The following is a 16578-nucleotide window of genomic DNA, read 5'->3' on the forward strand; positions in this document are numbered from 1 at the left end:
TGACGGTCACCCACAATAATTGTGGCTTTGTATTATCTCAGACCAATTCAAGCACTGCCTGCCTGTTTTGTAAAATGAGAATGTAAACCTCATGTACAATCTCTCGTGATGTTATTGAAATCTTCATTTCAATGTCGCCAATGTCATGCTCATTTCAGAATAATTTACAGCTGTTTATTTGACGCTTAATAAACTATGTTTAGATGGGTACATAAAAGTACATGCCCACCAAAGGTGTGACAGTACGTATGACACAATTTAAATGCGATGCTATTTAACTTTCTTATCTGATTATTTTTTCATAAATAACACATAACAAATTAGAAATATAAATCCAAGTGCCTCTCTGTGAGTAATTGAATTCTGTAATAAAAATACCATTTAATTTGTTGTGTTGTTATTGTAATAAATTAAATGTTTTTACAAGGTAGAAAATTAAATATTTATTAGAAAAATCCTATTGTACATTTGTGATGTCACTAACCTTTCCTAAATATCAGTAATACACAGTGATGTCCCAGACGTCCCATGGGGGTAGGTAGTCCGTGCGTTGCATAAGGGCAATTTTAACATTATAAAGAGCGGCTAATGGAGGAACGAATACAAATATTACAACTTTTGAGAGTAGTGACGGTTTTCAGAAGCAGACGATATAGTTACTTCATTAGAAAGTATGGTAAATGTGCTGCAGATGATGTCATGAGATTTTATAACTTTCTTTTTAGACCAAACCAAACCTAACTTAATCTAACCTACCCCAACCTAATATTACCTAATATAATCTTACTTTGTGATAATAATATATCAAAATGTATGAAAATTTCAAATTTTCAATCAATAATAAATTGGATCGAAAAGCCTATGCGACGACAGAAAAGGGTATTTATTATAATTGTCTACATGGAATAAACTGTTTTCGGAAAAAAAAAAATTATAAAAGCTCATGACGACATCTGCGGCACAATTACCGAAAATATTGACATCTTAGTTTAAAAAATCCTGATAAGATAACTTTTGTTGCATTGTAATACATATTGCAATGGTCTATCGCACATGCAAAATTTTCACAAGGGTGCCTCCAAACCAGTCAGCACAACAGACCTCCACATACTTAAAACCACCGCTATTTAAGAAACGGTTTTATGGAAATGCCTTATTCTTGAGTAGATAAAATAAGTAAGTCTGAGATGCATTCTGCAGTTTTTTTGGACATATTGTTCGGCGCGGACCGAATAACCTGGAGAGACTGGTGGTTTTGGGTAGCCTCCAGGGAAGACGAAGCCGAGGATGAGCGTCGGCGCACTGGACCGACTGAGTGTAGGAGCTGACTGAGCAGCATTCACTTTGCCCTGAGAAAAGCACAGGATCAAAAGGGGTGGAAAGTCTTGTTTGCTCAAAAGATGAAAAAATTCCAGGGTGATCATGATCCTCAGAATAACCGTGGAGAGAAATACCTAACGAATTTATTTTATAATTTAAAACTAAATAATTACAAGATAAAAAGAACTTTTTATATACCACGTTTTTAAATTTTCGGTTGAATCATATAAACTTCACAATTCTATCTATTAATAAACACTTTTTTTTGTACTTGACAGTCATTTTGACATTTCATTTTTAATTTAACTAATTTTCCCGTAAAACTAATTGTTTTTGATGAGATATTTATGAAACAAACTGATTTTTATACTGTCTAACTGGCTGTATATTATTGATCTCCATAGTAACGCACGTATATTTTAATAATTTAGTTGCTAGGACCCCCCTTAGCAACCAATAATAGTGTTTTACTTTTTACAAATTTATTCCGAAATAACTTTCCATACAAAACAGCATTAACTGAAAATGAATTCAATTCCGCTTAAAGATGGCTAAAAGCATTAAAAGAATGCATTGTCATCGTGTTCTGAAAGTTCTAAAAGTTTCAAATGTCTATCTAGTCGGGAAGTTAGTTAAAAATAGATTGCAAGATTTGGACAGACAAGAAAAAATTTGCACTGGACAAACAAGAATACGAGCTAATAAAAATGTGGTAAAATGTAAGGGGACTGTATTCTAAGTCTGCATAAGGGCGGCACTTTGCCTAGGAAAGTCATTATGAGTGCCCACAAGAAATAACCATTACCATAAACAATATTATTTTCAATTGAACTTTATTACCAAAAATATCGTAAATTTTACCTTCCGTAAAGTAGTTCCTGCAACATTTTAGTACAACACAGCTTATTGAATTCTTTATATTTTCATGGAAAGGATAATTTACGAAGTCTACCATTATTTGTTTTAAAATATCGTTATAAATATTAATATTTATATGCAAGAGTGTCAGCTAACTTTGTGTCACTTTACCTAATCATATTATTATAATATTATAATTATGTCCATATTATTAACGGCCCACATGCTCAGCGTACGTCAAAATGGAACTTTTATGCTATTTTCAAAGCATGATCCTGGACATTCCTTAAACGTTGTAGATAATCTATTTACATAATTTTAAAGCCTTATTATCCTTTATATTTATTTTAAACATTTGATGACTGCATAAAGTATTTTTATTACATAAAATAGTATTCTTTTAAACCTCTCGCTTTACTGTTTTAGAATATAGTCATATTTCAGTACGTCCATGTGAAGTGGTGTTAAGATTTTTTATATTTATTAATTTTTAAAAGCATTTATAAAACCATTAGTAAAATTTATGTCGACAACACATTTACAATAAAAAAATTATATTGATAATCTCTGTGACCCCAAATTTGACAAGAATTAGGCATTTTATTACTCAAAAAATGGGCAAGATTTACACATTTAAAGATACTGATTATAAGCTATGTCTTTGGCCATTCAAATGTGATAAACATTCTACGAATAATGTTTGCTTTATAATAATTATTGACCTAAGAATGAGGTAGTATTTTTTTGAAATACACCATTTCTATTGGCATTTCCCAGTGGCTAAGCTACAACATACGGCCGTAGCCATAAATTGACAAATGATAAATGAAGTAGGGAGTAAGATCATGTTAACGCGCGTGTTTGTACATGCACCGTTTTAAAAAAAAAAAAAAAAACGGTTAGAACCTCCTTAAGTGGTAGGTATTAATTACTAGCATGTTGTATATTACAATAGCGAAGGGTGGAGGTAGGATGTTAAGATCCGGCATAAATAGTGCACACTAAACTTTGTCAGTCAAACGTATTTATTGTCATTGAACTAAGACTACATGTGTAGATAGTGTTTGTCAGTTTTTAAAATTCAATTAAACATTGCCTAATCCAAGCCACAGTAGATAATAGTCAAAAATGGTTATTTATCTATAAAGTATCTAAAATTATGTCATTAAATCATACATCGTTTTATATATTTTATATTTAGAAGAATATTTTTTATCGGTTATGCTTTAGTATTATGCAGAGCTTAATGAATTTTAAAAAACTAACCAACAACATCTGTAATATGTGTTCTTAATCCAACGAAAACAAATAAGTATGACTGAAAAAGTGTGCACTATTTTTGTCAGATCACCCATAACATACCTAAACTATTATAGTTTGATTTAGCCAAGGTTTAATTGAATTTGAAAAACTAACCAGCACCATCTGCAAATTGTATTCTTAAGGGGCCCGTAAACGAGCATCAAAAATTGCAGATTGCCGGTACAATTGCCAAAAAAATGGTGTAACTATTGCCCAGTTGCTGGGCAATGTATGACCCGTCATCAGTGTCCGGCAAGTGAGGCTGATGTATTTTGTGCGTACACGTGACAACAACGGCCGGCAATGAAGTTTCTCCACCATATCTCGTCCCAAATAATCACATAAACAAATCTAATATAAAATAAGGATTTGGATCGGGTCCTACTTAAACAAACCTGAAACAATAATTAATATAAACCAGAAATTAGTTATTGATAATTATTTATTTAAAAACTTTACAAGAATGACAAAAATTTACTTTTAGTAGTATTTGTTAAATACAATTAGTGCGAAGAAAAAGAAAGTAGATACAATTATGAAGAAAGCAACACTGATTTCTATTATACTGCCAGTCACTCTTTGATTTTTGCCAACTGGAGATTCATACAGGAGTTAAATGTATTTATTCAGAGTGTTCAACTCTTCAACTCTTCAATTGCTCACATTGTTGCAGATCCAGACGTTTGTGCAGCTTTGATAATTGGCCTTTTCATATTTTGATCATTATATAGTTTGGCTTCCACGTTCCATAGTTCAAGACGTAAATAAACCTCGTTAATAAGCTTCAATACCCGGTGGTTTGTTCATTTATTCATTATACGTAGTATGAATTGACGATACGTAATAACTCCATAATAATATTAATAACAACACAGCGAAAAATTATAATAATGTCTTGTCGAATCGGCTGTCACTACATACAATGTTTTTATTGTTGCTAGGGGTGAGGTCAAACAGAGATGCATACATGGAGCAGAGCGAGAATGAAACAGATTTATTTAGCAATTATTGCCGTATTTTCGATTGCGTTCGATATTACATATATCGGCATATAGTTTTGGCAACGTAGACTACTATTGTCGTGTTTTGGGGAACTATTAACGGCGACACAAATGCCGTATCAAATTCCCGTAAAAAGTGGTTCGTTTACGGGCCCCTTTAGTTCAATGAAAACAAATAAATATGTCTGATAAAAGTTTAGTGTGTACTATTATTTATGTCAGATTTCCACAGCCTACCTCCACTCTTCGCTACTGGTATATTGATGCTGGACTTAGGTAATGTACATAGATTAATAGACCCTTCCAGGCTTAGGACTCCTGGCAGTGTACTTATGATGGGCCTTGTGGACCATAAGAATGTATGGAAATAATATGAAAATTATAATTAAGTTTAGATGCATATTTGATAATTTTATAGGAAAACAAGTGGCAAATAATGACAAAGAAACCATATTAGCATAATAAATATCTTCCTTTTACCTACTGTAATATGTAGCACCGGAACGGATGGAATTTTTTAGCACTGTACAGGAAAGGTTAATATCAGAAATTGGATTATTAGACCAATCTTAATGATTCCGTTATCTCATTCTGTAGGATGGATACATGTTACATGAGCAATGCACAAATAGTAGAAATATCTATCAGCTCTATGGCAGCAGAATTCCTCAACCAGTGGATTAAAAATCTTATTAACTATTATCCGGCCACCCTAAAAGACTTGAGACCACGAGAGCAATACTACTAAATAACCCTTAAAATCACGCTGTCAATTTTCATCTCTTCATGCCTTGATCAGAAGGAAGAACCACACATTAACTTTCTCCCTTATAAAATGCATCTAGTCATTACCCTATGTACTACTCATTTTTGCTGTACATTTTTTTATTCATTGACTCTACAATATGGATCGATATGGATCTTACTCACCTCACAGAGGTTTCATAAAAATTTTCGTGAGAAATGGATGTTTACTCAACCCATTATGCCCACTCTGGGTCTAATAACACTTTAAAAAACAACATAAGAATTTGCCAGACCCTGGATTCAAACCTGACACCAACGACCTAACAAGCAGGCTCATTCCACTTGGCCATCACAGGCACATTTCCTGACCATGGGCCATGGTCTCCTCCAGCAGCTGCCTCTATATAGGTCTGCTCAAAGCCGCTTCCCACCATTTTAGGATAACTAAGGTCTTTAAATCCAACTCCATCAACAACATGTGTGACTCATCCATCCTGTGTAGATGGGTTAGCCATCTGAGGCGGCCCAAAGCATACAGCTTGTTATAGTATCCATGTTTTCACTGACTGTTTGATTGATGGGACCGAAGATATGTAATGTTCCACTCAAATGAGTCCAACACTCTTTCCATGAATAAGCTCATTTATCAGGTTTCCAAGCCATACATGACAACTGGTTTTATTAATGTTTTGCACAAGATGCATTTTCAAGTATCAGTTCAATGCCTTGTAATGACGTCAAATCTTCATTAGACTGAAGCAACATTTGTTGCATAGTAAAATAATTCTTATCTTTCATATTGGTAGTGCTTTCCTTTAACCAGTTCTATGCCTTCAGCGAGTTTTCTCGCTCCATGAGGCCGTGATCGACAGGCCGCACATACAAATTTCGTGAGTTATCTCGTCCACCTTTAAACTCAATTACTAGCCACTGTCGATTGATTTGCATAATCTAAAAAATAAACAGTGACATCTGTTTGAATAATTATAAAATACTTCGCCACAAATTATCGGTATTACAGCGATTTTAGTAAGAACTTCACTCCACATTCAACGTGTCGTTAAAAATCTGCAGCCTGTCAGATACTGCCTTAGTAATATCGTGAGGCATAGAATAGGAAGTAAAAAAGAGAAATAATTATCAAATCTAATTAATTATTATTATCATGAATTACGATTTTGAAATTAACTCTTAGCTCAACTGCAGCTGGTGAATTAAAATAAATAAATAAAACACACAATAGTAAATAGATATTTTACTTATTTGTAATTTTGATAAGAATAAGGTACAAATAAAAATGATAAGTACAAGATAATTTAAAGAACTCGTAGTTATATTTTTGGCAAAAATGAGTGTTGAGGGTATAGTACTAATCCACAGAAATTAGTATTAGTTTATAAATGTTCATTTAATTCAACCTAAGTTTCAATATTGTGAAAATCATTTATTACAATTTACACATTGTTTCAACTGGGTCTGAAACAACAATTAAACTGGGTACTAATGTACACTGTGGGTCTCTGAAACAAAAGAATGAACTTTGACAGGTGCTAGAATTAGAAGAACAAACATTGTAAAGGGACATTGACTTGATGCATATTGGCATTGCCTACATTTAAATATAAAATGACCATTCTTTCAATTGTAATTTGTTGTGAATAGTTAGACCATAGCATAGCCCGATTGAAAATGTGGTAGGTTTTGTAGTGGACGAATATGACCATAAAATGTGCAGATGCAATATCTTCTACTGCGAATTCAATTATTGACATGGTTTCTATCCCCAGCCTCACCTACATCAAGCCTACTCAGCGCCATTTTTAGATTAATAAAGCCTGAGCATATCTTTTTGCACAAGCAACGAGTGGTCCACTTTTCAGCTGTCAAAATAAGATCCCAGATTGCTTGACATATTGATTCGTCCTTTCTCGTTTTAATTTGAGTGTTATTTATAAATAATATACATTCCTGTTATTCAACAGCTGTCAAAGTTAGACTAGTCCTTCACACAAAAACTGGTGGTAATATCGATTTCCAAAAAATATGTAGCATTGATCTATGCATTACATTTGTAGGTGTTTTAATGCTAGTGTACTATTTATCATGTAACTCATCTATCCAAATCAAACCATTCCCTGTGTCGACAGCTGTAAATATCAATTTGTAATAGCATTTTAAAACTCATATTTTTATTAACAGTGTATCCGACAGACGCGTCAGTATGAGCACTCTATAGAACAATGACAGGCAATGACAGGTCATCCATAGACAACAACGGGAGGGGCGGAAAAAGTAGGACCAGTCGTTGTGAATGTATCGGCTTTCTACTTGAGTCGGCAATGGCCTACTGCATCGCTCCAACTATGACTTATTTTCTGTCAAAACTATCAAACTTCACACTAATTGTGGTATGTTTATAATATTCCATTGACACGGAAGTATTTAAAACAGTAGATAGCATTATACTCTCCTTGCAATTGGTTCAAATTCCTTGGTAAACTATTATACTTACTACATTTATAGTGAAAAATAAATATTTCTGAAACAATCAAACATGCATTTTTCATTGGGAATTATACAAAATTTTGAACCTCATTAACTTTGTCTATATTCATGCATTTTTTCATTCACTAGATAACGCATTGCAGTGCCGTTTACTGTGATGAAAGAGCTGGCGCACGTAGCTCCACCAGCGATGGTTTTCTGTTCAGCATCACATCAGTGTTCTCAACTGAATGATTCCGCAAGAAAATATATAATAGTAAATTATACTATAATTTATGCCAAATATACCAAATATACTAATCAGCATATAAAAAGATGGCAACACTGTCTCCTGTAAAAAATTTAAAACTATTTGACATACAGGTAGACAGTTGACAGAGTGCGTTCCGCACATTCAATCTGAAGCATGCACAAAACTACTCGGTATTAAAACCAGAATTAAAAATATAAAATGAAGTGGACACTGAAGTAAACAAATGTAGACATAGATAGCTATTGGGTTATTAGGCTTGCCTAGAGTTCTATCTATGCTCCTGTCACAATTAAAGGTAGTTTATTATGACACTTCTTAATGACCCTCAGGGCACAGATGTGCCCTAAACTGATAATACAAACTAATACTGATCTAAACATTTACATATTCTATTTCGGTTGTTCAGGGAAAGAAACGGCTTTTTTAGACGGTGTCGTTGGGGGTTTAGTTTTATTGGCGAGCAGAACTGCACCGGGAGACGGGTACGGTCGCATCTGGAACAGCGGGCCGCTGGCCGTCATGTCAACTCCAGTCTTCGCGTCCCCGCGGTTTTCTAAACCAGCCGACCATTCACCGCGTGGCACATCAGAATAAGCAGCTGGATCCATAGGATCCAGTTCATTGTCTTTGACTTTGGGACGCTTATCGAATCGTCTAACCGGCCGCCGTTCCCTAGCTCTTCTGTCTCTATTTCTTTCCCGTTCCTCTCTAGATTCAATCTTCTTCTTCTGCGGTACTTCTTGGTCTGAATGACCTTCGCTGCTATTATCACTTTCATCTCCTTCCTTCAATAATCGCTCTTCTCTCAAATGCGCAGCGCTGTCAGAAAACGCAGCTTTTGGATGTGTAGGCGGTAACCATGACACCATATTATTGTAAATATTCCAATAGTAATCTCTCGCGCAACCTTCATCGTAGACTTCTTGCCATCCGTTTGGCAAGGGGTACTTCTCGAGTAGTTTTTTCTTCACTTCTAAATATTCTGGCGTCGGATTTAACGTTCCTTGGCGCCATTTTTTGACACAATACAGAGAGCACTCATGGTATGGGTTGTACTTATTTGGGCATCCTTTGTGTCCTTTGATGGGATCGACGTTGACGCCGTCGATTCCCTCCCAGAAGCTGTTCTTTTCGTTGGTCTCGTCGCGAAGCGAGTCGTAGTCCTCGGCGATTATTTCTTCGTTTGCTTGCTGGTCCGGTTCCACTTCTGGCTTTTTGGGCGTCTGGTTCAATAGGCCACGCTTGGCGAGGCGAGCTGCCAACGCTGCCGGAAGCGGCATATTTAATTATTCAATATAATTTAGAAAACTGACGACTTCAATTAAGTAAAATGACCACAAGCACCAAAATGTTTGACAGTTAACCGCAATGTTGCTACCATGCTACCATAGACTACATGCTACTAACGAACTTTAACTTATGTAAAAAAAACAGAATAGTGAACAGTATACCTATTTTAAAATGCTTTTTTTATTTTAACCCAGGTCCCTAGCTCAACCCACCGGTGCGTCGCATATTATTACGGCATATTATTTTTCAGTTGGCGTCATTGAATATAGGTCCGGCACACAGAAAAGAAAATAAATATAACTCCGATCTCCTATTCTACAAACGTTTGAAAGTGAAGCAGGATTTTAGTAGTGTGAGTAAATGTGTGGACGCAAAAAAAATGACCTTCGTAGCACGCACAGAGCCGCATTATTGATGACTACTTTCAGTAGAAAGACTTAATACGAAACATATTTTAAATACTTACATATTACTAATATTAGTGTTTTAACGCGTTTTTAAATTAACATACATACTTATTAATTTCACACACAATTAGGAATATACTTTCTAGAAATTAAAAAAAGGATATTAATTTGGTTTTTTAGAAAGTATATTTATATGAAATGAATGAACATAAATAACACATTGTACAGAATAATTATGAAAAATATTAAATATAATTATAAAAATCCCATTCAACTTATACGTCACATAATATATAAGATTAAGTAATAACAAGATAAGTACAGCAATATTTACATACAACAGGTAATTCTATATAGGTATAACATTAATCGCATTTATAATAATATATTAACAGAAAGCATACATTTTGTCTTATACCTAACTTACTGTCATCCATCAAACACACATTGTATTAATGGTGTGGGTTGAAAAAATCAATCTAATAAACAATAATGATGGGACCCATGTAGGGCTTCCAATTATTATTAACCAGAGGAAAATTACTTACTATCCAGTTAGCGGTTAGTTTGCTTATTTACATTATTTACAATATATTTGTATACAAACAAAATTATTTACGGGCAAGACAAGACGTGTACCTACTCAATTTAGGGGATTAAGCAAAAAACCCAATGCAGTTGTCGATATCCCACAGCTCTATAGATTTGCCGTGGATATCCAAGCCACGCGTAATCCTTAAAGACCGCCGCGCTATTATTTATTCTATGGAATTTGTCTCACACTATATCAATAACAATAAAAGTAAGCCATTTAAAGGGTAAGTAAGTAATAAAGTAATTTAGGCAGGCGATTTCATTACTTGAGTGAAGACTGAGATGTTGATTATTTGTTACGACGCGACGTTTTTGAAAAAGCTTTCACATGTTATTTTCGCGGTTTGTCTCTTTAGTTCATATACCTACTAATAATTATATAATAATAACCCGGTTTTCGGTTAGTTTACATATCCGCGGTTACCCAGTTAGCAGGTTTCAGTAAAAACAGGGTTGGAAGCTCTAATTCTATTAACACGCTATTCATTTTTCGTATACAAATATGAAAAACGACGGTACGGACGTAAATAAGAAAATATTATACACGATTTATTCAATCGAGACAGGGAGAAAAACCAAATATCAACTTTTTTGACTTTTCTGTCGCATGTATAATGGAAGATCTCTCTAAACATGGCATTATCACTTCCCTTCCGACTAAATATAGGTAGGTACACAATACATTTACGGTGAGCAATAATACATAACTGAAACATTTAATGACTTCAAAATAAAGTGATAGTCAGCAATTACAAGGTTTTTTGTCTGCTTATGGTAGTCGAGATGGATATCCAAAACAAGGTACCTATTTGGAATGATAAAAAGATCATGGCTATGTCAAAATGCCGACGGAGATTAGGTATGTCGACGTAGTTTTAAAATTTGAAATAATATAGCTAGCCATGTGTTTTTTTTTTAATTCATAATCGGCGGCAGTGCGTAAGGTACTGGCCTTCCATCCCAGATGATGAGTTCTGGGTTCGATCCCGGTGAAGTCAAAATATATTTACATAATCTAATATGTAAATTCCTTAAGCCTGGGAGTTTTACCACTATTATTGGGCTTCACGGCCTGTTATGGTGTTTAATAAAGAAACAAATAATAATTATAAAAAATAATACAGCCCCTTTATAAACATTATATATGTATACAATACTTATGTGTTTACGTTATTTCTTGATAATAGAAAGTACCTTCAGACCATCGACATCTAATTCAAATATAATTTTCTACAGTAAATATTTTACTATATAACTATAACAATACTAACCTAACATGATCTTGATCTTGATCCCGTGGAAATCTGTTATGCCAAAAGTCAATTCTTAGTATAATATCATTAATTATTCATAAAATATTTGAAATCGTTAAACTTTGTAATTTGTGTGTTTATCTCTTCATTTTGTGATTAAAATGAATATTGACAGTAAATAAATGCACATTTACCTATGCATATTGCATATGCAACTGTATAAACCATTATGATAAACGAAAACAGTTATAATTGATTATAATAAATATTATCTAATATTCCGTCTGAAATGCGGCCATGTTATTCGAACAAAACACACGTATTATATGCATACAATAGTGTGCGTCGCACTTTCCAAATGCATATAACATTTTTTGTGCGTAACTTCAAATAGCACGCATAAAATAAATTTTAATGCATGTTACGATATTGACATATATATTCAAAATAATAAAAAAATATGCTTACTTGTGAAATGTAGTTGCACTATTTCTTTTATTTTTCATATTTGTATCACTACTACAACCTTTTACTGAACAGATTGCCATTTTATATTTTAAATGAACATAAAACCGAGAGCACTCGGAGTAGTTGTCAGGCCGACGCACAAGTTTAGAGTGACGTTTTCTGAACACGCGGTTTAAGTTTACCTTACTCGAGATCGGTTGCTTGCATAGCCTTACCGGTTGGGTATTTCAGTTCCCTATATTTCTGAGTTCCCTGGTCCGGCATCTCTTGACGACTCACAAAATGAATATAAAGTTTTTATTTTGATAATTTTATTTTCATAAGAGAAATTCAACAAAAAGTGTATAGAGGTCGTAAGGGCTGTCACAACTTTTGATAAATATATACCACATAAATAGTATTTTGCATGTATACCTATCTAACTATAGGTTTCAATCTCCTATATATTATTATCCTACAGCTTTCCCGGGTTTTGGCGAGCGATTGTGTGCCTTATTCGTCATGTCCGATGGCTTCAAAAAAAAAATCGGTTCTCGGATCGTTCTGGGTTTTCCATAGTTGACAGCCGCATGATTAAATTCCATTCGAATTCGGTGATTTTTGTTCATTTCCCGATACATTTTCCAGCGACACGCGACTTTATTGACGACTGATTATGTCGGGAATTTATTTTTTCACAATGTTTGCAACACTTAAACCAACTCACCAAAGATGGCCGCTTTAAATTTAAAATGCGTTTTAACCGATATATTACACAATCAATTTTCACAAACTAATCATAACAAGATTAACCGATAAACATATTTAAACTGATTTAAGTATTTAAATTTTTATGAATTAAGTTCATTGTTTTAAGTTAAGTTTCTACACCTCTGACGGAGAGATAGTCTTTTGACACTACGTATTTATCACGCTATGTACACTAAACTACATTATTTCAATTTACCCACCACATATTTACTTATCGGATGCATTCGAGTGGCTATAATTCGAAGCGAGCACAATTTTATAAAACTCATCAGAGTTACAATGCTTTTTATGTCAATTTGGAAGTGTATAACATCAAAAAAGGTCATTCGTAAATCATTTCAAGTTTATTATTAAAAGAATCATCAGTTAATTCACAATTATGGAGAAACACAAATATCAGTAGATTTCTTGAATTCGAAAATTTACTATATTGGCAAAAAATATCAGTTGATCTACTGAAATTTCAGTAGATATGGCAACACTGGATCAACCATAGAATAATATTTCAAAATTTGATAACGTTACATTTTTTTATGGCTGTTAAATGATATTTTTTTAAACCAATGAAACTTATATACATTCAATTAGCTCATATAACCCAAAAATATTTAAAAGGTATTCAACAATAAAATTGGTGTTATAATATACATATTATTTAAATCATTATCAACCAGGATCAATCCACTGCTGGTTGAAGAGTGCCGCAACCTGATTCAACTACGAATTTGTGATATTATACCTATTTCTATCATCCTTATCATCATCGACCTGAACCAATCCACTGCTGGATAAAGGCCTCCCTAGCCTGATTATACTCCTTTCTGTCATTTGAATTGCTGTATTTATCAAGATCGGTGATATTATATTTATCTACATATTCATATCGTCATTATCATCATCATCATCAACCAGGATCAATCAACTGCTGGATGAAGGGTTCCGCAACCTGATTCTACTACTATCGGTTTAACGAATTTGTGATATTATACATATTTCTGTCGTCCTCGTCATCGACCTGAACCCATCTACTGCTAGATAAAGGCCTCCCTAGCCTGATTCTACTCCTTTCTGTCATTTGAATTGCTGTATTTATCAAAATCGTTGACGCATTTTGACATTGACGCCAGTAGATGTGTTCATAGCAAAAGTTGGGAAATGCCAAACTGCCAGCAAGTCCCATCTGCTGGCCTCCCCGTGGCGACCTCCGGGCAATGCAGCGTACGCTGTAGCTAACAGCAGGGGGCGAAGGGCGAGTGACCGGCGCCATAAAACTGGCCTTCTGGCTAAGGGAAGGAAATCCCCGACAGAAAAACCTGGTCGAGCCGACCTTCAGGGCCCTCGTGGCTCAGGCCTCGGGAGCGCTGGGCTAATCACCTTGCCTCCTTAAACGAAACAGATTAACAAAACACCTACACAGCAGCCTCGGACGACAACCGGCTCTGTAAAACGACGACCTTGCATGGAAATGGACAATGAAACAGGTAGAGTAATCCTCTCTAACAACTCGAGTATGCGCATTGGGACATATAATGTTCGCACCCTGCGTACCCCCGGAAAGGACCTGCACGCCACACGCATCATGCACACCTATGGTGTGGACATCCTAGGGCTGAGCGAAGTGCGCTGGAAAGGAGCCGGGAGAAAGTTGATTGAGGGTTACTCTATTGTCTACTCAGGTCAGGAGCAATACCATCGCCAGGGAGTGGCAGTGTTGATGTCAAAGAGAGCGGCCCGTTGCCTCGTGAAATGGGAACCAATCTCGGAGAGACTGATACGTGCCTCCTTCAAGACGCCTGGTAGCTCCTTGACCGTCTTTCAGTGCTACGCCCCCACTGAGGATGCCGACGCGCAGACAAAGGATGCTTTTTACGATTCTCTCCACGCGGCAGTCTCCGCAATCCCCCGAAGAGACCGCGTGATTGTAATGGGGGATTATAATGCGAGAGTAGGAGCAGACCCGGTGCTTGGCCCCACGGTGATGGGACGACACGGCCTCGGTGACCCCAACGATAATGGTGAGCGGCTCGTAGAATTCGCCACTCTGAACGAGCTTGCAATCGGAGGCACTGTTTTTCCCCACAAAGACATTCACAAATATACGTGGACGTCTCCTGATGGACGCATGAGGACGCAGATTGACCACTTCTTATACAGCTTGAAGCACCGAAAGGAACTTCTCGACGTGCGTACTTACAGAGGCGCCGATATCCATAGCGATCATGAGTTACTTATTGGAAACATCCGAGTAAAACTCAGTCGCCAGGCGAGGCCTCCAAAGTGCGAACGAATTGACGTTGAGAAGCTCCGACGCCGAAGAATTCGGACCGACTTCGAAACTGCTGTACGAGATAGTGTAGATCGTATCTACGAGCGGCACAAATCTGAATCCGACCTCATTGAGGCGGACTGGAGCCTCATAAAGAGTGCGATTGTGTCGTCGGCTCGTACCGTCCTTGGTACCAGAAGGAGTGAGCAGCCAAAGTGGATGTCTGACGAAACGTGGGTTGAAATTGGTGAACGAGCCAGGCTGAAAGCCCTGAGAGACGAGGAGAGAGACCCCGACCGAACCGAGGACCGCCGGACTGACTACCAGACCCAAGACAGGGTAGTCAAACGATCCGTGCGGTTGGACAAGCGCAATTTTATGAACCGGCAAATTGAAGCGGCAGAGGAGGCAGCAAGCAGAAATGACACCAGGAAACTCTTCCGAATCACCCGTGAAGTCTGCGGCAGGCGACCACCGACTCCCGGAGCCATTCGTGGTCCCAGTGGAGCAATAGAGTCTGACGCAGAATGCGTCAAGAAGATTTGGAAGAATCATTTCTGCGGAGTGCTGAACCGCCCACCCCCCTTGGATCCCTTTGACATATCTGCGGAAGCTTTACTTTTGGACATTCCCCGAGCGACCGACATTTCCGATTGCCCGCCCACGCACACCGAGATAAAATCGGCTGTGAAAAGGCTCAAGAACGGAAAGGCACCGGGGGGAGACGGGATTCATCCTGAATTCCTCAAGTACAGCTTGAGCGCAATCCTGCACCCTATGTTTCATCTGATGACAAAGGTGTGGGAAGAAGAGCGCTGCCCAAGGGACTGGGTGAACGGTGAAATCATCACACTTCTTAAAAAAGGTGACCCTCTAAGCTGCGACAATTACCGAGGCATTACGCTACTCAGTGTTCCGGGAAAGATTTTGGCAAACATCATTTTGATGAGAATAAGGGACCCAATAATGCACGTCCTCAGGAAAAACCAAGCCGGGTTTCTACCTGGTCGAGCGTGTGCAGACCAAATCCACAACCTTCGATGTCTTCTCCAGCAGAGCCCTGAGTTGAACAGTCCGATGGCCTGCTGTTTTGTGGATTATGAGAAGGCTTTCGACAGTCCGCACCGCCCCTCCCTCTGGATGATACTGGGAGCATACGGGATCCCTCCCAAGATCATTGCCATAATCAAAAGCCTGCACGAGAATAGCGAATGCTGTGTCAGAATTGGAGACACTGTCACGGAATGGTTCGGGGTCACGACCGGAGTCAGACAGGGTTGTGTCCTTGCACCGTTTCTCTTTATCATTCTCTTTGACTTCATACTACGGAAGTCAATACCACCCGACCGAGGCATACCTGTTACCCCCACGGTGAAGCTATGCGACCTGGAATACGCCGATGATGCTGTCCTATTCGACAACTCAATCGAGGGCATTCAAGAGACAATCGACAGGTTGCATAACAACTCCTCTCGCGTTGGTTTGAAAATCAACGCGAAGAAAACCAACGTCTTGTGCAATAGCACCTGTCCTGATCCAGATTTCCCTCTGATTAGCGATGGAC

General features: G+C 36.9%; 1 protein-coding gene across 1 annotated transcript; it reads right to left on the reverse strand.

Annotated features, from left to right (window-relative positions):
• Positions 1-3912: 3912 nt before the first annotated feature.
• On the reverse strand, positions 3913-9369 carry PQBP1 (poly-glutamine tract binding protein 1). The gene has a single exon (XM_085948213.1). The coding sequence runs from the start codon at positions 9264-9266 to the stop codon at positions 8376-8378; it is 891 nt and encodes a 296-aa protein (XP_085804339.1). The 5' UTR covers positions 9267-9369; the 3' UTR covers positions 3913-8375.
• Between the last annotated feature and the right edge of the window lie 7209 nt (positions 9370-16578).

This window comes from Rhyacophila brunnea, unplaced genomic scaffold (assembly GCF_057557595.1).
Source record: "Rhyacophila brunnea isolate RB1 unplaced genomic scaffold, BYU_Rbru_1.0 scaffold_20, whole genome shotgun sequence".
Lineage (NCBI taxonomy): Eukaryota > Metazoa > Arthropoda > Insecta > Trichoptera > Rhyacophilidae > Rhyacophila > Rhyacophila brunnea.